The 24766-nt window shown below is 34.6% G+C and overlaps 1 protein-coding gene across 1 annotated transcript in view; it reads right to left on the bottom strand.

Annotated features, from left to right (window-relative positions):
* Positions 1–24766, bottom strand: part of TUSC3 (tumor suppressor candidate 3) — a 115644-nt gene that overhangs the window by 5469 nt on the left and 85409 nt on the right. Inside the window, exons 7-9 of the mRNA XM_030449737.1 lie at positions 16894–16957; positions 6000–6074; positions 3548–3638 (exon numbers count right to left, since the gene is read on the bottom strand). Of these exons, the coding sequence (XP_030305597.1) occupies positions 3548–3638; positions 6000–6074; positions 16894–16957 (230 nt within the window). The remainder of the gene's footprint in view (positions 1–3547; positions 3639–5999; positions 6075–16893; positions 16958–24766) is intronic.

Here is a 24766-nt window from a genome sequence, read left to right as displayed (position 1 = left end):
CTAATAGTTCCCTAATACTAACAACATGATGCAGCACTATCTCTTTTTAACAGGGTTCTGCTGAATTGCTCTTTTTAGCACTATTCTGGATTCTCTCAAGCTTTAAGATATTAATAGGTGGACTTATTTTCCACATGCATTGCATATGTAAGTAAATTTCTTGAAACTAAACTTTTAATAGAATTCCCAAGTCCTGTTTCTCTTCCCCTCTGCCCCTCAGTTTAGGAAGGATATCGAGGTCCTGGAGCAGGTCCAAAGGAGGGCAACCAGGCTGGTGAAGGGACTCGAGCACAGACCCTGTGAGGAGAGGCTGAGGGAGCTGGGGCTGTTCAGCCTGAAGAAGAGGCGGCTCAGGGGAGACCTCATCACTTTCTACAACTACCTGAAAGGAGGTTGTAGCCAGGTGGACGTTGGTCTCTTTTGCCAGACGACTTTCCACAAGACAAGAGGGCATGGTCTTAAGTTGTGCCAGGGGAAGTTTAGGTTAGATATTAGAAAGAATTTCTTTACGGAGAGGGTGATCAGGCATTGGAATGGGCTGCCCACTGAAGTACTGGATTCTCCATCCCTGGAGATATTTAAAGAGACTGGATGTGGCACTCAGTGCCATGGTCTAGCAACCGTAACGGTGGTTCAAGGATTGGACTCGATGATCTCTGAGGTCCCTTCCAACCCAGCCAATTCTATGATTCTATGATTCTTAGCATGGATACTAACAGAGGAGTACAAAATCTGCATGGATCTAGACACTTCATTTGCTAGACACTGCAAAGAAAAGATGTCTGATATTTCACTAAACACAGATTCAACTTTGAGGGAAAAAAAAATAATAATAAAAATCACAAAATAAATCTATCTCACTGAAAATAAAAGCCAACCATATCCTGGGCTGAATCAAATGATGTGGGGCAAGCAGGTCAAGAGAGGTGATTCTTGCCCTCTACTCCACTTCTGTGAGACCCCACATGAAGTCTTGTGTCCAGTTCTGGGCCCCACAATACATGAAGAACATAAACATAGAGCTGTTGGAGCAAGTCCTGAGGAGAGCCACGAAGATGATCAGAGAGCAGGAACACCTCTCTATAAAGACAAGCTCAGAGAGTTGGGATTGCTCAGCCCAGAGAAGAGAAGGCTTTGGGGAGACCTTGGTCTAGAGGGAGGTGTCCCTGCCATGGCAGAAGGGTTGGAACTAGATGGCCTTTGGTCCCTTCCAACCCAAACCATTCTATGATTGTATGATTCACAAAAGCCATGCAAGTTTTAGAAATTGGCACAGCCATAGAAGCCTGTTGTTAATAGGTGATAACATTTCTAAGATGAAAGACCTAAAAGTGAGACTAGTACAACTGTCAGGTTTTCTTTAGTAACTGTTAAATTGCTTTATTAAAGGAATACAACAACAACAACAACAGCTTTTTTCTTATAGAAAACCTGCTATGAGAAGATGCAAGGGAGTTCACACCACAGGTTGACATCCTTCAGCAGCACTTCTCAAGTGAGCTGGAAATCAAGCTCATAAATCCTTCTTTTAATTATAAGCCTTAAGCTCTTAATGGGAAGTAAGACTATCTCACATTTAGGAAAGCATCCTGTCTTTGACCCCACGTCAGTCAAGCTGGAAGGCAGTCCCCAGACAGGATGCTTAGAGGCCATAGAGATTATCCCAGATGGCAAACTACTAATACCATACTGATGTAATCTTACAATATGATTCTATTGGGCCTTTTGCAGACCCTTTTCATAAGCAGAAATTAGTAAAAAGCAGAACACTTTCTGTGCACATTGCAAGAAGTTTCCTTGTCTCGAGTATGGTGTTATTAAAAGTTAAAATGATTCTAAGGTGACCTAATCTAAATGTCAATTAATCTGCATAATGACATCAAGCTCAGTAAACAAGAAAATATTTCTAAAGTCCCTCAGCAAAAACTAATCATAGAAAAGTTGTATATATTAGAAAAAGGCTTCAGAAGGATGAGTCTTTCATGGCGGAACATAACAGAATATAAAGCTGGCTGCTATGTAATCACAAGATCTAGTCATATAAATCAACACTGAGAATTACATAAGAAAAACTGTAGAAGTATTCCTCACTTGATTCTTTAGCCGTGGCTGTAAAACCAGTGGAACTCTTAAAATTAATATTAAGAGTTCTTTTTTCCCCTACTTATTTCAAAATACAACTTTCCTAATCTGCTGTACTGTTTCACTTACATATATTTTAGTTGACATGTCATCATGCCAGATCTTTCAGCAAAATGTTACTATACCTACATTGCAATACATGTGATCCACTTACTGTTCCATACACAGTAATAGTAATGGAGACTAATATTCTTTGAAAGATTAGTCCACTAGTTTAAAGAAATCAGTTTCACTAGAATAAGGAAAATCTCATCTATTTCAAATGCATTGTGGCCAACTAGATGGGGGAAAACATTATTCAAGCATACTGTATCTTTATTGTAAAGCCCAGCATTTAAGACTATGTTAACTGAAGACATATATATGTATGTTATATATGCATATAAATGTATATATATACATAGATTGCTACAGGAAAGTTTAAAAGGAGGAAAGACAAGCAGAAGAGCAGCGCAGTCAACGGAACAGAATTTATAAACCCAGACAACAGAATACAAGGAAAAGTACTCTTATTAAAATATTTAGTCAACCTACAAAACAAAGCTTTGGGAGAGAAAAATCAAAAGTCTCTGTTTTGTCTCACAATCTTGATGACTCAGGAAATGACATTTTATTGCTTTTACTTCAGTAGTCTTGTCCATCATGACTATATCACTAAAGATATGCTTAACTGCACCTTTCCTTTTCCTCTAGCTAGGCTAGGTACCAGAATCACAAGACAATGCTATGAGCTTCCTATTCCTGACAGGCTGATATAGAAACATAAGTATATATGTGTGAATATATATATGTGTGTGTGTGTTTGTGTGTATCTATATAGATAAATATACACACAACAGATCAACAAGATGTGAGTCAGAAGTCTAGACTACCTCTGTAGGTGAACCCCAAGCTGAAAGTATCCACCAAAAGGCAAGAACTGTATTTTTTTTACTAATTTTCTGCTTGTTAGATAAACTGTTTAATTGACCTCTGTACATAAAATGATTAGAGACTAATTTCTACATAGTGTAGCTGAAAAAAGAAGAGGGTACCTTTAGTGATAAATCACTGTACACTGGTCTGGTGATCTTGTGCCCTGTTTTATGTATATCTTAGTTATAAAGATACACAAATAAATAACTAATAAAGTTTTATAAACTCAAGCACATTTTCTTTTGCATTTTTCATGAGGCACTGCATATGCCACACATCTGTGCTCAAACCTATTTAACTGGTCTGCATTGAACAGCCTCAGCTTTCCAGTCCTTTTTTTGTTTGCTTGGATTAATCACCATTCTTCCTGCTTCTTCCTGGTCCCATAGACTTCAGTGGTAACAATTAAAGACTTTTTTACCTGAAAGCAATTATTAAACTTATACAAAGCTATTAAAATAAGTAAGATGAGAATTAAATGAGATATCACCTGTATGGGTAGCCATGGTATTTGGAGCGAAATATTGACAACAGGAAGCTGAAGAAAAAGACAACCAGACCCAGGCCTACAAGACAAATTACTGGAAAGAAAATATTTTTGTTTATTATCACAGAAATGATTTAAAACTGGGACATCTACAAAGAATATTTTGTATGTCAGTCATTTATTGAGAATTTTGACACAGTTAAATGCAACAATGTTACTGCCTTGACTAGTGATGTCTGCTATCTTCTGACAGGATTTCAAACATATATGGAAATAATATTTATGGTTTAGAAAAAACTAAATTGTCAGTGTGACTGTATTTTCAAGAAAAAAGAACAGCAATTTGCAACTCAAATGTATATGGATGCAAAAACCTTTCTGCTGATAACGGGTTTAATAACTGTAAATTATACATATCAAGAAATGGAATTTCAGGTATTTGGTGGTTCTTTTTGGAAAAAAAATTACATTTAGAAAAATACCCCTTGACTAATGGAATCATGTTCACTCTAGTCTACCATCTGAGGCAGAAGTAACAGTAAAAGTAATTTAGTGACTACATTATCTACTTCTTAGTGGCTAAAACATTTCACTGTTGTAAATTCCAGGGCTGAAAGTCAAATCACCTTCTAGTCTTGATTTGATAGCAATATAAATATAAAGGTTTTGAGGATAAATAACCATGAGGCAGACCTTTTGAAAGCATCCAGATGCAAGCGCTTTGAGCCTTTTCAGGCACAGAATGAATTAGCAAAGTAAATGCCTAAATTAACAAATAAAATTGGGAACACCAGTTGGCACCCTGTGTAATAAAGGCATAAAACCTTTTTGATCATGATTGCTCACTCAGTTGCATGTAAATAAATAAAAAACAAAGGCAACATGTTACAAGCTGATGTATATAATTGACATGCAGCCCATTTAGGTTAGATAATGTTTCGGTTCCAGTGAGCTGCTTTGATTTTAAAAGTTTCTTTTCTTATACCATTCCCACTTTAGCCAAACCTTTGCTATTTAATTGCAATATTCATGCTTCAAAAGTGTGCTGGCTTTGAGCAAAGGATGAGCAGCCATGAAGCTGGGGAAACTGACAATGATGCATTTTTTTTCATTAAAACTGGCCATGTGGAAACTGACATACGTCAATTGAAATATAAAATTTCTGCAGTTATTGTGAGAAAACTAGCCAGGTACAAATCTCATAAGCACTCCACTCTAAAGAAACCACCACTCATAAATATGATTTCAAAACATGCATGAATAAATTGCAAAGCATGAACAGCGCAAGGCAGGTACAGAGAAAGCAGCCATATAACAGCCACAAGCAGAAGAGTCCGGAATTGCACTGCAGCTCCCTTGTTATTTCCCTGTGTTCATGTTCACAGGCTCAGATATCATATTCCAATTAAACTCATGTCACTGTTGACATTAGTATTAGAGCTAGAAATGGTAAGAGATTCAGAATTAAACTGTACATCTGTAGGTCATTGAAGGAGACCCTCTAATTACTATAGGCTAGAGATCTTTAACCAACATTCAACCAGCCCTTAAAAAGTATTAAAGAATGCTTTCATTGGAAAGAGTTCAGCAGCCCTATCTGCACTGCTGTGCATCACAGAGAAGAAGCTAAAGAACTGATCCAGAAAGAAAGTAAAAGCTGTGTAGGACATTTGCTTCCTTTCAAATGTTTTCAGTGCCTTATACAAGTAAAAAGTGCAAGTGGCAGGGGATATGAAAAAACATACTATAATACATACAAAGGCATCTGGGCATATTTGTTTCAACCTATATCATACTTAGTAGGAGTTCACTCAACATGCCAGTTAGGAAGTTTAAATACAGACAAAATACCTTCTTATTGTGTGTTTATGCAATTCAGTGCCAAAAAAATCTTGCAAATATTCTAAATGGCAACAACAGTCCTAAAAACATAAAACTTGAAGTTCAGGCTAAGAATCTTTAGACATTAAAGATTGGGATATGTTCTGTGTTACATCTACTGTTAAACTTTCAACTTCCTCTGAAGACATGATACTGGCAAAGTGTACCAAGCAAAATGATTTTCCCACCCCTTTGGATGCTGTCATCATCTTCAGCATCTTAAACGCCTACATTGATTTTGAAAATAGTATTTTGAAACTTTTGTTCTTTATGTTGCTGACTTCCAACACAATTCAAGAGCAAAAAACATTTGCTAAGTGCTGATACATAGTGGAGATACTGTGTCAAGCTCTATCTTGGCTGAGTATACTAAAAATTTACTGTTACAACTTCATGTGAATCCAGTTTTATTTAGAGAATTTTTATACTCTCCTCTTCTTCACCCCACAAAAAGTAAAAAATTGGTTTAAATTAATTAAAAACTGGTTCTGAAAACTTTACCAGATATTCATTTTCAATTTTTCAATGTCTTCTAATTGTCTACATATTGTCTTAGTTGTACTAAATTACTTACTTCTCCTTTTTCCAACATCCCCTTTGGAGGTAGCAGCTTCATTCAGGAGTACCATTCCCATGGTGATTGCAGCATCTGTGTTGTCATTGTCAAGGAAAACAGCAGATGTGTGGATACCTCAGAAAGCTGCAAAGGTACATCTAAGAACTAAACCTTTCAAGTTCATAAAAGAAAGCATTTTTATACAAAACTGCATATTGCAACACACACACCTGTAGCAAAAAAAAAAAAAAAAAAAGGTGTAGTGAGATTTTTCTTTGTGCATTCTAGATAAAAAAAAAAAAAAGGAAAAAATGTTTAAAAGGGTTTAAAGGACAAGTTGTCAAGCAGGATACACAAATTCTGGACAGCTATGGAAACAGCTATTCCCCAATACCCTACAACATTCTGTACATTGATAGTAAAGGAATTTTTAAAATTAATACTCTAAGAAACAGAAATCATTCAGTGTTACTGCACAGTATATAGTGAGGGGTTCTGGTGCAAAATGAAGCAGTTGGACTGCTCTATCTTCCTCTACTTTTAGATAAGACACTAGCTTCTTCCTTAATGTCATATTGCTTAATAGTTTAGCAGAGAAGTTCGGCAGACATCTCAGAGGTAAAGTCCTCTGTCACTTTCAGTGTGTTAATGCCTCATTATAACTGTTACAAATGTGAACAAGTACATAATGATAAAACAAATTTAGCAAGATCTTATAGTATTAATTTAATTGTTTATTTGAAACTGTATAAACAAAAAGGAACAGCTACTACTGTGCATAACATCTGTTGTGAAGAGGAGGCACAGCTGAATGACAGAGTTAAGCAGGAGCGCATCAGGGGAGCCACATCTCACAGTTTCAGGAAATACCAACTTTACCAGAGTTAACTGATTCATGCATAAGGCTGTATTTTTAAGCATTACTTACTCCAGGGCTAGGTAGTAGGACTTAAATCAAAGAATAACAATAAGATTTATTTAAGAATAGTAAGATTTGTGCACACAGATAATTCGCAGAACTTACTTCAGTCATGCTGCATCCACAAGCAATATCTGCATCCTGTAAGATTATACACACACTAATCCTGCCAATGTTTATATTAACATTTTTCATATTAGAAATGTTCAAAATTAGAACAAAATGCTCAAAGACACCTGAAATTTCATTTATACAATTGTATTTAAGATGAACCTGAGCAAAAAGATTGGAAAATGTCAACTCTAATTTCATCACACTCAGTCAGAGATTAGCAGCCTGTTACAGAGTTGAGACTTCCAAATTTCATGTATGTAGAAAAATACATGGAAAAAAAAAAGGCCCAAGCTGTGATGGTAACTCACCAGAATCTCTTGGGGAAGTGTTACATTTTGCAAAGGTTTTGGACTGCTTTGTAAATGTAAATTATTTGCTTGGTTATCTCATAAAACATTGCACATGATGTGGTCCTTTGCCATTTCCCTTACCCAGATGGTTCTGAGAAACAAAAAAACCAACCAGCCACTCACTGAAAAGCCATTTGGCAGACACTGATTCTGTAACTTCACTCCTATTTGCTAACCAGACCACAAATTTAATTCACTATTCTTACCACCAGGAATGACAGTCTCACAGAAGCAAGCATTTGCTCTGCAACTGAGAATTTTAGATCTGTAGCCAGCTGAACTGAGCTGGATTTTTTTCCTGTCTCTTGCAGTCTCACATCATTACCCCTAGAGCTCCCTCACACTGTCACTATTTTTTGTTGCATTCCAACTTTACTCATCATTGCTGAGCTTTCAGCTTCAGTGGTTTCTTTTAGCTTCAATGACATCAGCTTCATAACTTCACACTCTTAACACTGAGTATGTCACTTGCCCAAGCTCTGTTGTGCTGAAGCAAAAAAACCAAGCTCACTGAATTGTTTTCAATTCAATCATTAGGTTTTAGATGCAGAATATATAATTTATTATTTTTCTCTCCAATTTCTAACACTGTACTGTATGTCTTTACATTGTTTTGATATCCTACAAGAGAAAGCAGCAGTCCTAGCTCTAAAAAATAATCTTTTACAGAATCAAATTTCTCTAGCAGTGCAGAATTTAAAGTTTTGGCAAATGGCTACTTGGGCAGTTTTCCATGTGCAAATAATGAGATAGCATCAAAAGATGTATTTACTTTCCAATTCCTCTTTATCTCTCTGCCTATGCATTACAAAACTACTCTGAAAAGATATGAGGGCTGTGATACTAATGTAAAACATGGAAAGCAATTGTTTTAAACTGCTCCTGTGTTCTGATAAATGTCTCCTCTGTAGCAATTTAGTCATGCAAAACCAGTTGTACATCTTCTCAAATTTGATATGATTCCACTTTTACATATTAAACTTCTGCTCTTTTTTCTCAGCTGGTACATGCTTTTCATGGGAGTTAACATCACATATTATTTAGTGCTTTTGAAAAGGTTCTGCGTGTTTTGATACATGGAGAACAACTTTAAATTTGGATTAAAAAAAGAGTGATCATCAAAATTCATAAGATGATTCAGAAAATTATCAGCAGTAACAGTATGGTATTTAGCCCATAAAAATCAAGATGCCTGATTGGAAGTGTTAAAAAAAGCCACAACAACAAAGCCAAAACAAAAAAGGATTGGATCAATAAAGCCCGGAATGAAAGATACTCTACAAAATTAATTACTAGTAAATTCTCGCTACTTTTGATTATTATACTTTAATAGAAAATGTATTCACTCTTAATTCCATTCAGAAAACTCAAGAAAAATAAAAACCTGATAGTTCATAAGTTTATTAGCATAATATCTAATTTATATCTTTACTTCATAGATTTAGTCCTTATTAGTAGTGAGTGGGGGACAGAAGAAGCAGAGGAAATAGGTTGACTCACACAGTTACTTTCATGAAAAAGGTTTGGTGTTGTCATTCATATTCTGCTGGATTTCTTCCAAAAGTGTAAAATATGGCTTCATCATTATACACATACAGAAACAACTCCCTTTTAGTTGCAGGTCATCCAGTTTCTTAACAACCTGAGCAAGGTAACTGGGAAACAAAGAGTCTGTTCTCAGATCACTGTTAAATAAAAAGGAGGCTAGGTTATCACATAAACTTTAAAAATTTCTGGTTCACTTTATCATACGTGGAACAAAGCAAAATCCATACATTTTCTGTGAAGGAGAATTAACAGGAATATCTATGTTATTTTTCTTCTCTTTTTTATATTTTTTTCTGGGAGTTGATGATTAACACATGAGAAATTCTTTGCTGGCCCCTTTGAGGTCATATTTCACTAACAGAGAGAGGTATTTATTTGAACTTTTTCCTATTAACACTTAAATCTCTAAAATACCTGCTATAATTTCAGAAATACTGACCACTGAACAAGTTCTTTATCTAAATCATTTCTGTATTGCTTTAACTTTCAATTTTCATTTGTAAAATCGTAGCATAACATGCATTATCATAATTCTATTTACAAAATATTCTTTGGTTACATGCAGTCTTCAAAATAAGGGGTTAACAACTTTTCCCAGCTCAAGAATCTTTTTTTTTTCTTTTTAATCATAAGTTGAGGAAACTAATGTAGACAAAAAATATAATTCTGCAATGAAAAAGGTCTCATGGTTCAGTTCAAGAAACAATAAGCAATGATATTCCACTTATGCTATTCAATGTGCAATCAGTCCTCAATGAGACCACAGCCATGGCAGAGGGTGATTCAAAGGCCTCAAGGGCTGAGGAATGAGGTAAATTTAAGATACCAATCACTGTATGTCTCATCTCAGTGAAGAAGGATGACTCCTAATTCAGAAGTTGAAAAAAATGGAGCATGGTCTAAAAATTATGTCTCTGAATATCAATTTAAGCATGAATTGTACAAAATCAAGATGTACTTCAGTATTTTCTAATGGCCTGAGATCTAGTTATACTGACACTTACAAGAACCTTTTCAGCTTAAAGCCTTTTGGCTTCAGCTACACCAAATGACTTTATAAAAGCCATGCAACTGTTCCTCTTGTGATGCTCTTAAGACACTTGAAAGTAGAAAGACCACGTAGAAGCTTCAGGAGAAGTGAAAGACTATGGAATCAATTTTGATTCAACTGCAACAATGTGGCATAGGGATACCTGACTAAGTTTGTGCCAAAGCACTAATCAAACATTCAGGGGTTTTCAGCCTGATTTCCATCCTCATCATTCATGCTGCTGATGACTTATAGGATCACCTAAACTAACTCTGGAGAGATTATTTTTTTTTATATCTGATTTATGACTTTTTGGTCTTATAAATTACATCTGATAGAGTTTTATGCTTAGTCCTGTTCATACTGCAAATGCTTACAGCATGGTTTGCACTATACAAAATACTTTTTCTAACCTTATTTACATTTTATAATTTGTCTCTACAAATTTTCTTGCCTAAAGACACAGAAAACACAGAAGAACCACACATCTCTAGAACAGGTAGATGTATAACAGTAATTAAGCTTCCTTAATGTTAAGCATAGCAGATATTAAAATAATTGAATGATTTTTTTTCTTACTGTTTCTTAACTTTTAAATACAGATACCTTGCTTCAAACAAACAATTTGAGCTACTCATAAGTACTTACGATGCTATATAATTTTATCTCAGTATTTTAATAATTCATTCCAAACATTTACTACATCTCTAAGCACTTTGTTTCAAACACTGGACTCAGTATGTTTCATTTGTTTGTAAATACATGCTTGCTCTTTCAGCATCCATGTACCCTCTCTCTTCTTTAAGCACCTATAAATATTTTTAAGAATATCACATTCTTTTTCTATATCATAAACCATCATCAATATGTATCTAGGCTGGCATTATACTTTCCTTCATTATTACAAGACCTGTCCAGTATCTTAAAGACATAGTTTATTCTTACAGAAATGCACTGGAGAATTATTCAATTTAGTAAAAGCTACTTGGGGATCCAAAGCAAAAAATATTTAACTCTGGAATATGTTTTTGCATCTTTTAGCCACTCAAATGAATATTTTTCTTTATGATTAAACTGGCCATTAAAATTATTAACTGATGCCTAAGGAAACCCTTAAAAATGCTACTGTCTTCAGCCTTAGGTCAGTGAATGTCTCTTGGTCTGTGGACTAGTAGTCAGCTATTTGCAAAAGGCACATAAAAATGGAGCAGTTGCTAGAGAAGCTAACAGCTAAATTTACTTTCCAGGGGTGTGCACTTCCACTGGAAAAATTTAGAGCCAGAAATTGAAAACGGTTGCAAATCACTGATCTCCAGAGTTGGTAATTTCATATAGAGGACACATGACATATTTGAAAGTAATTCAGCAAATCCACTATCATTTAGTTAGCTGATGGAATAGAATTATGTTTTATGCTGCACTGAAAAATGCCCAGTTGTAAATTTAAGGTCTTTGCATATCTCTGACATCTAAGACACTCTACTATCTTTCTCAAAAGATCATATTATAAATTACTTTAAGGCCAAGCAGTAGGAGAATGAGATAATGAAAGGAAATTCCTTCATTTTTTTAAGCTATCACCTTCTTATGCTTTGTTACAGTTAGGAGGAGACAAGCAGCCTCCAGAAGAGCCACTGAACCTACAAAGTTACCAGACACTATTGGTGGATCATACAGGTAAAGATTAAAAAATGCTCTGTAGGTTTTGCTGGTTTTTGGACACTGATTTGCACATTCATTAAGAAGCATGCTTAAATATGTGTTTTGTGCTTTTAGTTCTTTTTCCACTTTTCCTCTTTTTCTTATTCTTAAGATCAAGGATACAAAAAAACTTACTGCTTCAATTGTCATCATTCATTTTTACAGAACCTCTGGGGAACACAGTTTGGTTCCACTCTGCAGGACTGATAGAGACTTACTACCAAGAGCTAAATGGGTATTGTTCTACTGCCTTTGACTCAATAGTTCAGGTTCTTAAGCCCAGTAACTTTTCATGAGCACTACTGACATGTAGAAAGACATCTACCATTTAAATTCATTCTGTTGTTAAGTTTTCTTACACCAAAGAAGCACTTAACACACTTCATTTAAATTCACTCTGTAGGACAGGACATGTCTTTCATTATAGGTGTAATTCTAATACTACAGAAAAAACTTGTCTTTTTCTTTGTAACCAATCACATTTCCTTCTTCTTCTCAATCAACATCTCATATCCACCTACACAGCTGTCACATTAAATTCTGCCTTGGGAATTCAAATTAACAAACTGAAAAGACATTTCCATTTTTACTTAGGTGCATATGTTTTATCAGCATCAAAATTAACTAAGTTTAATAGCAATATTGAGAAAAAATTATCTGGTTAATAATAAGTACTAATTCCTATAATAATGGTTTCGATTTATCTCCTGTAAAACAAATGATTTGCTTAATAAACATTTTTGATAATTAAAATATTTACTGTAAATTTTAAACTTACTCTGTATAATATTCACTGTTGCTTCTAAAAGTAAGAAAAATGACATTACATTCAAATGAATTTTATTTCTCTAGGGAATGAAATAATAACTTGATGAACATGGGTGTTCATTTCAACTTCAACACTGCCCACCCAATCTTACAAATCCTCTTTTTTTTTTTTTTGGCTGAAAAGACCTTTATTTGCAGCTCAGCACTACATCCTCCAAAAGCTGCCTGGTTTTCAACAGTCAGCAAACTCTATCTGTATTCAACTACAGCTAATGACAACAGTAATACTGATTATGCATTTTGCTTCACATTGCTCCTCTTGAAAAGTGATAGTTCTTAATTCCACAATTACATCTTTTACGCCTGTATCTTCTTAGTAACCCCATCCTAACTCATGTGACATCAGTGTTTAATGTCCTTGTCTTTAGTTCCTCTTCTTTGTCTCTCCAAGAATGTTGATTTACTCTGCATTTCTTTTTTTATAAATACCTGAACATTTGGTCTGACTCATATGTGACTGCCATTTCTCTCAGAATAGGGTTGCAAGAATAGACAGCAGCAGCCTGGAAAATCTTCTGCATGAGGAAAAAGTAGAACTTTTCAACTTCAAAAGAAGAAAAGAAAGAGAAATCTAGAAGACAAAATCTAGAAAGCACCAAGAAAAAAAGAAAGAAAAAAAAAAAGTGTGCCATACTTAATTCAAAAAAAGGATTAAAAATAAACAAGGAGGTATTAAATGGTGGCGAGGAGCTATAATATTCTGTATGCTAGCTGTGGCTCAAAAATCCCTATATAATCTATTATGGTTGGATGTTTTGCTTTGCACAATCCTGCTCTATCTTCTTAAGTCATTGCTTCACATACACACAGATTTAAACTGTCATGAAAACCTGAGAAGATGCTAAACTTTGTTATATCATAATGTGTTTATATATGTGCTCTTCTTATGTAGTAGAATTAGATATCCAGTAAACAGATTGTCTTACCAGTATTACTCACATGAGTTATTCATCTGTGTAAATTATTCAATCCTAGAGTCCTCAGAAATTCTAAAGCTCATTAGAAGCAACAACCTTGCATTACAGCCTGAAAAATGTCTAGCATGTTGATATTTCCACATAAGCTACTGCTTCTATTTCCCTTTACCAGAAGATTTCTGTCAAAATCAAATCTATTCCATGCTTTTTTAAAATAAATTTTGGTTTTGCAGTCTGCAACATTTATTCTACAATAGTTGTATGTCCATTTCTGTGACAACTTTTTGATAATTTTTGGATATCACAGAAAAGTCCCAATGTGGATATAATTCTACATAACTGCCCAAATTATTATGTTTGTCAATTACACCCAGTTGCTTGAAGCAGTGCACATCAGGCTACTGTGGGGATAAGCACCATTATATATTACATAGAACTTCTTTCTCAATTGCAAATTATAACAAGGTTCTGTTGCTCCTGGGAAGGAAATTAAAGTTGGTCAATTTCAAAGAAAACTGAAAACAGGTATTTAAAAGAACAGCACATTTTTATGGGTCATTAAATGCAACCTCAAATTAAAACTATACCTGTTATTCAGTATTACTTTTTCTCTGGAAATTAATACTAAAGCTCTACCTCTTTACGAAAAAAAAAAACAAAAACACAAAAAACCCCACAAAACCCACCAAAACAAAAAACCTAAAAATAACATAGCACGGACTAGGATGCAGTAACCCATCTGTTAGGACTAGAACTATTTGTTTAAAATATACAAAATTTGGGCATAGACCTAGTCTGTAATCAGTAACACTGTACAAATTTTACTGCATGCTATTTTTCTTTATAATATAATTGAAACTGAATATCTGACACCTTCACAAGTCCTTCTTACCCGTGTCATAGTTCTGTAGCTACAGCTCTGTAAAAAAAACACTGCTTTTTATATGGAAATCATCTCGTAGGCTGAGTAGAATCACTATCTAAAAGTATAGGAATGCAATAGAAATTCATATTTTCTCATCAGAAGTATTAGAAATTCACTTTATAGAGAAAAACATAGCATTTCAACATCTAGCAAGAAGTGGCAACTCCCATCCTTGTTCTTACTACTGCAAAGTGAAAAGAAACAAACAAACGAAGTATGTACATTACCTGCGTAGTAATGTCTGCTTTTAAGATTCAACACATCTTTTAAACTTTAAAGGATAAAGTGAATGTACTGCTATTTCTCAATCTAGTATGCCTTTTTCCTAATTTGTACATTTTCTATCAACATTTCCTGAATAAACAGATAATGAAGCAGCAATGAAGCAGCCAGTAATTACTACCAACAGATAAAAGATAAAGAAGTATTAATTCCTTCATGCATAACTATTGAAATCTGTGAAGATTTCACATCAGTTGTGAAATTTGTGTGTCCAAAAACTTAGCTCAGCAATGGAGAGCCATGAAATGAAACCTTAGAGTTTCATTTCTTTTTGCAAGTGGCAATGAAAAAGCTCATTGAAAGGATTCTTTCAGACAGCTGCTTTAATGTATTTAGCCAACTTCCCAGTTTAAAGACAGTGCCAAGAAAAATGCATCACTTTCCTGCCTGAGTCAAACAAAATAGGTCACAAACTAAAGTTTTGTTTTGGGGGGTTACTTCTCCCATTCTCAAGTAGCCAACAGGATTTGTTTTAGCTAATTTGTTTAAATGCCAAAAAATAAATTGTGGCTGTACAAAAGAAAACAAAGAAGATTCTAATAAGAAGCACACGATCTATAATAAACTTAATATGACACATGTCTTTCAAAAAACTAACAATTAATAATCAGTAAGTTTTGACTTTGCAGGTTTTAGGTACAACTATTTAATTCTAAATCTCTCTTCCCAAGGAAAGGAGCCCAAATTTAGAACGAGAAGAACTAAACATGCTTCCAAAATTTTAACATATGCCATGTGTTTTTGACACAGCATTAATTAGGGTGTGACCTAGAGAATAGACAGAATCACAGAATGACTGAGGTTGGAAAAGCCCTACTGAGATCATCTCCTCCAGCCCCTCTGCTCAAGCAACCTGCCCAGAAGTGTGCTCTGTCGAGTTTTAAATAGTTTCACAGCCAGACTCTGCAGCCCCTCTGGGCAACTTGTTCTAGAGCTGCCCACCTACACATTAAGTAGAATCTTCTTGCCTGCAGACTGAATTTCCTTTTTCAGTTTGGGCCCACATGTCTTGTCCTGTAAGATGGCACTAGTAAGAAACTATCTCCTTCCTCTCCTTCCACCACTCCTCCTGATAGCCTTCTCTTCTCCAGGTTAAATAGCTCCAGCGCTCTCAGACTTTCCTTGTTGGAGAGATATTCCCCCCTTAATCATCTTTGTGGCCCTTTGCTGGACTTGCTTAAGACTGTATCTTCCCTGTACTGAGAAATTAACAACAGGACACAGTATTCCAGTTCAACTGAAAATATTGTATTTACTTTGCAAAACAGGATCATAACTCTGAAGCAAAATTTGTAGTGGCTATTTCAGAGCAAATAAGGTTTCACAGGTAGAAAAATTAATGCCAGGCAATGTATTAAATATAATAAAGCAAAAGGATGTAATGACAATGCTTTCTTTGGATAGTAAATGCTGAAGAAAAACGCAGACAGGGAAGCCAGAGGAAGGGCAGGATCTAAGTCAACATAACTTCAGGGGCAGAATAAGACAGAAGCTACAATCATTAAACTCTGAGCTCTGACTGTTACTTCAAGCTAGGAAATGTTATTTTCTTCCTCTTTTTCTGAGGCAGGTATTTGTGCTGGAATGATTGTATTTTAATAGTGGTTAATGGTAACAAGAGTTTTCACACAAGAGCAAAGCTGATTAGAACCAGGGTGTAAAGAGATCCTATAGTCTGTGTGAATATCTCTGACAGATTTTTAAATCATAGTAAAAAAAAAAATTAACTTACTCTGAGTCAGAAAGAATGAAAGAGTAACAGTAGGTCTCAGAGCCTTTCTGTGAGGAGATGATGTCAGAACAAATGGGACTGGCTTGCTTGTTTGAAGAACTAGTACTAAACTGCTTAGGTTAGATGGGGGGAAAAAAAAATCAAAGACAAACTATATGGAGGACAAACCATCTTCATGCATGATTAGTAAATTCCAGTGTGCTTTCCTTGTCAGTTAAAAGAAATCAAACAGTTTTAACATTGACTTTTTAGCTTTTATAATAAAGAGTGAAAAAGAGAAGAATATTGTTTTTGCTACTGAAAAGGTAACAAGGGAAAAACATTAAGATCAAAACCAGGCATAAGAACAACAAAAGAAATAACAAGGCATATGAGTTAAAACCAATCCCAGCTTTTCTTGGCAGTAAATAGCAACAACATTTGGTATTTATTTAAACATATATAGTAAGTAAGCCAAAATACAATACCTCCTCAAAAGTTCCATATTCACTGTCAGAACGATGTTAGCTAAGAGTATACTGTGCCTCAGCTTGCTTTTTTCTATTCATCACCAGTTTGAAGGATACTCAGCAGAAGAATAATATGTGATTCTGCAACAAACTGAGCTTGACTGCTTCCATGTATGTAACTCTGCAAAATAAAAATGAAAAGCAATCTTTAAAACAATGAAATCCATTTAAAATGGTGCAACTGGATATGTGATAATCAAAATAAAACCTGTTTTGCAGAACAATACAGACAGGTATAAGTTGGTGCAGTTCATGGATATATGTTTAGTAAAAAGGAGCCTTTAAAATAGTGTATTTAGGCAAAGCACTTACATATAGTGAATGTAATGTGTTATACACTAGTGCTTTATGTTTGAGTCTTTCATACAGCTGCTAGTGTGGAATAAAGAACATGCATTTATTTGCTCAGGAGATATATTTTTGAGAAAAGAGGTGATGAAATTAAGGAAATGCCTCTGCACAGTTTTTACAGAAGTAAAAGCCAAGCCCCTGCCTTAAAAAAATCATTCTACTTTACTCTTAATGGGATTGAGTGAAGTTTCTTCATAAAAAATCCTATTACATCTTTCTCCAAGAAGGCTTATTTGTGGCTTTAAAAAAATTCCAATTCATAAAATGTCTTGTTTATATGAAATTGTAGTAAATACATTCAGAGATGGTAATACTAAATGCAGTCTAACACAGTCTGTTTTTTTCCCCTAAATAATTAAAGCGCTCATCTTGAACATTTATTATTAAGAAACTGTAGCATATTATCCATAAGTTGTGTTTATTGCTAACTAAGAAAGCAAAAATGTAAGCAAGACTTTGAAGGACTGCAAGCATACACAGAATGAGATTTTCTCTCTTCCTCTACTACATCAATTACAAACACTTAGTACAACTTATCACACTATTCTGTGTGAAATTAAATACATCCATATTCTCAAGTATTAGTTACATGCATTCTTCTTAGCCATAAATAGGATTTTCACCCCAATTAAATAGAAAGAAAAATGTTCACTCCTACTAGGTAAGGAAAAAAAGTAAATGTACTCCCTCCTTATAAATTCAGCAATTTGTTACTTTGTTTAAAAGCCATACACTCTGCTTTAATTCATTTTGCTCTGAATAATTCTGCCCCAATACCACTCTTGTCAAGATTCAGACCAATTCAGGTTTGAAATACTTTGATGCTTCAGCATACAAAAGAATTCCTTCATCCACAGTGGTTCAATTCTGGATAATGAACTGTCAAAACATGCAGTTCATAAGATGAGAAAAGTTTTCATTTGAGAGATGGCTATTTGTTATTTTCAAAATTCAATTGAATTCTGCTCATTCACATAACTAAATTAAGGCTAAACCAGGCAAGAACTTCATGTATCTAAAGATTAAATACTTGGTGCTAATGAACTGAATATGACACATTTATATAAACACTCTCCAGGATAGCCAACAATAACAACAATGTAAAATATTTTTAAATTTCCCTAATTACAGCACACTCTTGTGACTTCCCTTCAAGAGAGAAAGTAATGTTTCAGTAAAATACTTAAGTGTAATCTCTGCTCTTTCCCTTCTTTCTTTTAATGCAATATAGAAACAAAGTAATTGGAAATAAGGCTTTTGTGAGTTACATGTTAGTAATTAAGGCAATACAAATAACTTGTGGAGTAGCCAAGATCAAAATTAAAACATAATTTTGGGTGCTCCAGTAGACTTTCTTAAAATAAACATAATGATATCTATTTATTATGAGTATGTGAATGACAGATGCTGGGGTGGAGGGACCAGATTAAACCAAGTTTGGTTTAGCAATAGTATACCATACAAAGCTGCTTCATGAATCTAAATAACTTGTCCAGAATTTACAAGATATATCATGACAAACATACAATAAAGTGTACTGGAAGGCAATAAAAAGCAGATATTTTTGATGATGATAAACTGAATTTATATTGCACGTTGAAGAAACTTCTGTATGGAGAGTGCCCCCCAGGGAGGAGAAAACAAGCCAAGATCATATGATAGGTGGGAAAGAGATGAAGTAACAGACTAGTTACCTGGCCCAAAGAGAGTGAACTATGAATTCCACAGCACTGAGTTAAATACTATTCATTTGCCTTCATTTACCCACATTAACATTCAGAGTGAAATTCATCAGAGAGAGGAACATTACAAAAGGCCATGGATTACTTAATTAGGCTGAAACCTTCAGAATGACCTATTTCAATTAAAGTCCATCAATTTTGCCAAGAACATGTATTAGCTAGAAGAATCTGTTCTTTTCTCCTAGAGAGGAAAGAAGAACCCCACAACATTCTTTATCCCATCAGAGTTTTCCATGTTTTCAAGTTAACGTCCAGGATTAGTATCAGCTTCATCAGTATATAAGTGTTTAAAAAGCAAAAGTTCTAAAATGTTCTCTGACAATACCATATGCACCTTACCATATTAAGTGTGAATTCAGGAAAAGGTTAAACATGTTAAGGAGAACAAATAGTTCATTCAGTAAAGGGAACATTCTGAGAGCAATTAACAAGATACATTAAATTAATGTTTTATTGTTTGCTTTCATGATCATATGAATATTTCTCTAGACAAGGATTTTTTTTTCCATGCTAGCTAAGGAACACTTCAAGATCAGTACTCTGCTCAGAAAGATTAAGAATAAAATCTTATGCAGCTCAAAAAACTTAGACTCTTGACTCTTTTATACCTGTTTAAATATTATGTTTCCTAAGGAACAGTATAGTTTCACTAAGCTTCACTTAAAGAAACACTCTCCATATATGCTTATTTGATTACTCATAGTAGTACCTGTTCAGTTCACCCAGGCAGATCAATTTTAACTCAAGACTCCAATAGGGGATTTCATATGAAGTTCTCAGCCTAGGCAGGCCTGTGAAAATCTGAAAACAAAAACCTAATGTAATTCCACATTTTATTTCCATCACAGAAGATACTATTAGCTGCTGGGAATAGTACATGCAAAGTAGAATACTTTCCCTGTAGCAGCCAGCCCTAAAAAGCCCTTAACGTGACCACTGATGTGAAAAGCTAAATGATACTGTGCTGGGCCTAAGCTGTTCATACACGTGAGAATGGCTGCCATCCTACAATATCTGTTAGCATGAGGACATGATCTGCCAAAATAATTAAAAGCCTTTTTTCTTTTTGATGGGGGGATACAATGTGGGCATAAGTTTATTTTAAAAAGCTTACTGAAACTGAGTAAGAAAATATATTAAGTAACATCTCAAAAACTTAATACAAAATGTCTTGACTCTAATTTCCTAAACAGCTCTGAAACCTCTGACTATTCTACTCACACAGAATTTTTCAACGGCTAGGATTATGTGTTTAACAGGGAAATTTATTTTATTGTAATTATTTTTAAATTGTAGATTCCAAGTTATAAAAGGGCCTATCTGCAAATGATGCTTAAGTACATCAGAATTTAATGTAGTATTAAACACAAAATAAATTTAAACTCACTGCTAACAGAAATCCTTCCTTAATGAATTGTTTCTGGAAAAATGAACAACATACATGATTATAGTAAGAAATGTTCAGCCAGCTGTTTGAGCTAGCAGTTTTTTCAAAGATCTTCATGAAACAAAACAGGAACGTTTTAGTTCAGAACTAACCCACTTGAAAAAAAACAATAAACAAACCCACTTTATTTTATGCAGTTATTAACTCTATGAACACCTCCAACTCAAATAGAAGCCAATAGAATGTCAGTCTGGTGAAAGTTTCATGTATGATATTCCCAGCAAGCAATTGCTCTAAGCAATGTCTCTAAATGAAATCCAATCCAGCTCAGTTACAGAGCAGCAAGACCAGGACTAAGAAATCAGGTAATGCTCACACACCAACACTCACAAAATGGTGAGGAATCAAGAGAATTACCAGAGGTCACGACTGTGCACTTCCAGTGTTTTTTGTTCCTCTTACACTGAAGCACTTCACTGTAAAACATAGTAGGATAGTCTAGAAAATCAATATTGGACCCCACAAATAGAACTCCATATATTTAAACCTGTCTCGGCATCTCTAGTGTAAAAGTTATTGCATAAGTTAGTGCATGTATTCACACCCCCACCTACTAAACATGACTGTAAAATGTTATTGGTCACTTTTGATGGGAGAGTTTAATAGTTATGGATAAATTCTGCCCTGGTTAATAATTATGATTTTTTAAAAAATATATAATACAGATACACAATCTCATACAGACTCCTTAATTCCCTTCTGTATTAGATCAATGAATAGGAGTTACATCTTCCATGAGGTCACTGCTGTGTTAACCACTGTTCCAAACCAAAAAGAGAGTCCAGTGAGAGCAGCCAGTTTGCACAGGACTGGCTGGCTGAAACTGGCTTTGCTGGCTGCCTTCCACAAAGTCCATCTGGCACTGAGCACAGAATAAGATACGGGTTCCCATCCTTAAGGCAAAAGTGGAGATGCTGCCCACTTTTGTAGACCAGCTGTCTGGATAGATGGTATAATTTAGAGCAGTATTCAACTCCTAACTTATGCTGCTGCTTTGGTTCTACCTAGAGAGCTTTTATAGTTATACTGCATTGCTTAGGGTGCCAGGTCTAGAAGTGCTATCCAAGGAATCAGTTAGTTGAATCCAGAAACTGCAAATTCTCTGCTCAGTTATGCAGAGGCTTTGATAAAACTGGCTGAATAAAAATTTATTCTGAGGAATTCCTCCCACATTTATCAATTACTAAATAATAAAAAGACTAGAGTGAGAGTACAAGGAGAAATAGTTTCAGAACTTGAAGAAGAGAGATTTATGTTAGACATTAGGAAAAAAAATTCTTTCCTGTGAGGGTGGTGAGACACTGACACAGGTTGCCCCCTCCCTGAAAGTGTTCAAAGCCAGGTTGGATGAGGCTTTGAGCAACCTGGTCTAGTGGGAGGTGTCCCTGCCCATGTGGGGGCTTGGAACTGGATGATCTTTAAGGTCCCTTCCAACTCTAGTCATTCTGTATTCTGTCATTCTATGATTCTATGATACAGTAGTTCTTCAATGAATAATTTCTTCATGGGTTTCAGAAAAAAATGCAGAACTTAACCTGTCACTAGGAATAAAACATGGCAACCCTTACAGCACTTAATACACAAGTTACCTAATAGACTGGCACACAAAAAATGCTTTCACCCTTTAATGGGTACTATGACATGCAGTACCCAGGTGAGAGACTTAAAACAGAAATGAAAGTATGATTTCCAGGAACTCTGAAACAGAATTCTGGTCGTCTTCAGAAGTTTACATAACACAGCTTAGTCTAGCTGACTAAGGAGAGTAGATTTTACAACTATGATGCCTTGATTAACATTGAGACAACTATTTAATCAACTTCAGAGGGCAAAAGAATTTCAAAGAAAATTGAACTTCCTACACATTTCATTACTCCTAGATAACCAAGCCAGTGATTCTAATGAAAGAGAAGCTGCAATTTAAGTACAATTCTTAATAGCTGTTTTGGAGTGCAAACTTCTTGCTTAATTTAAGGAAGCCAAACTACAATACTTCTCATTAGGAAACAAAAGAAATGTTCGTCATGAACAGCATAGCACATTCTTAATAACTCTTATGAATTCTCAAATATCCCTGCACTCTTTGTCATCATTCTGATGCTAAGCACATTATGGGATATCTCTCACTGGTCTGTTTGTCTTTTTTTTCTAAAAAAAAAAAAAAAAAAAAAAAAGTAAAATTAAAATACTTATCTAGATGCTGCCATATACCTACAGTTAGTTTTGATGTAAGGATTAGGCACCCATAATGACACAAGACCCAAACATCAGGTAAGAACCAGAGTTAAATAATTTATTTTTACCCTCAGCAAGTTGTATGGTGGTAACTCTTCTTCCTCATCCCTTCACTTGAATGCTTTTTTCTAAGAGACAATTAAGCAACTTGTGTGAGAGTGATGACGATCTTTACACCACTGGTGTTTTGACAAAGACTGGCCATGGCATAACGTAGTAAAGACAGTTATCATATAGTCAACACAAATAAAGTTTTCCTCACAGATTATAAAGATGGAAGAACTGAAATAGGTATCCAGACAAGCTCATTTTGTTGCTGTTACTTAGTGTATGATTTAGAATTTGAAGTTAGTGAAATTTAATATGATCAGAGATACCAGAAAATATATATTTCTCTAAGTTTCCCATTTTTTCCTGGGTCTGTAGTAACATTCTTTTGACAAAGAAATTGCAGCAATTTTGGATACAGCTTTCACCATAACAACCTATACTTTTAGGTAACTCTTATGAACTCAGATATCTTTTTAATTTCATAGTCAGGACCTACAGTATATTCTCTTTTGCAATTTCACAGTACTCTTCCAATTGGTTTCCAAGCTGTGAGGCAAAAAAGTGACTTCTGAAGCAGAAGTGAAAATAGAAAGGCTTTATTTACAACATAAAAGGCTTACAAAAACCTATTTGTAATTTTACAACACTAACTGCAAAATAAACTTTACTGAATCGAAACAGCTATAAAACCCACAAAGTTTGTAGCAGAAGTTGTATAAATCCCAAACTACACTGAAGCCACAATACAATAAAAAATAGGAGAATGTAGGAATAATCCTGTATTTTAACGTATTTACCTAATCCAAGCAGACTGGATGCTACCCCTAATTCAGCCACTAATAATTTTGAGTTACATTATCTCAACTGCAGGTTTTGCATATGACCACTAATTGTAAGTTCTATAATTAGCTAAGTAATTTTTTAGATTTGCAGGGAAAGTTGTTAAGTATAGGGGAAATATTTTTTATATTTGGAATGCTAATTTAAAAATACTAATTATCTAGAAAGGTGAAACATACGAGGCAGGCATGACCAGGCATGAAAAATCAGTCTATCTGATTGAATAGTTAGATACATGCCATGGCTAGATAGAAATTATGGCAGTCTTTCTTAACAAAGTAATTTTAAGTACCATTTGAAACACAACCTCTACATCAATTTATAAACCTTAACACTCAATTTAGAAAGAGGTATCTGAGCGTACAATATAAACTAAACATATTCATGAATTAGAAAGCGTATTTGTTGAGTACAACCATGGGTCTCTGATTCACTTTCCAATCACATTGTTTAGTAAGTGCTGGATTAATTTTGAGAGGAAAATTGACAGAAAATTGACAAAATAGGAACACAAGGCTGTGGAGCTACAGATGCCATCAAAGGACAGCAAATCTTATTTGTTGTATTTGCTTTCAGCTATGTGTATTTCAGGATTTTTTTTTACAGTAACCAAAAAGAGATAATTGTGTGAAAAATACAACTTTCAAATATTCTAAATTTTTATCAACACAGTCTCATAAGCAATGTTTTACTATGTTATACAGCACGTACAGTCACACACATATGTGCATGCCCTATGATTTAACATCCTCTGGGATTTTGTCCTTATGTGACAGTGAATTAGAATAAAACCTCAAAATGTAATATTCTTAATTGAAAGCAGTTTTATGTACCAAACTATGCAAGTAAACAAAGTATTAACATTAAAGTCAGTAAAAAAGGGAATGTGTATTTTCCCTACAAAGGAGTTAATAATTCTTTTCAGGTTTACGTGTAATTTATCATCTGATGTTTTTATATCATTTCAATGGACTAAAGCTATAAATACTGAAATTTTAAGTTCATTACATATAATTGCTGTACAGCATTACATATTAACATCACTCTTGGTATAAAGAGAACATCTTACCAAATTTTTAAGAAACCAGAACTCTGTCTAGTACATATTACTTGAGTGAAACTTATTTATGCTCCTTTAATTCTTTTTCCAAACCCTTTTCTTTATATTTAGTCTCTCTTTTCTTCTGCTTATTCCCCTAGATCTGGGAAAGCCCAAATCTAGGCCCCAATATTCCCAATAGAAGTGATACATGCCTGCTACCTT

The sequence above is a fragment of the Calypte anna genome, chromosome 4A (assembly GCF_003957555.1).
Source record: "Calypte anna isolate BGI_N300 chromosome 4A, bCalAnn1_v1.p, whole genome shotgun sequence".
NCBI lineage: Eukaryota > Metazoa > Chordata > Aves > Apodiformes > Trochilidae > Calypte > Calypte anna.
The sequence above is the reverse complement of the archived record's forward strand: the minus strand, read 5'-3'. Positions and strand labels throughout refer to the sequence as shown.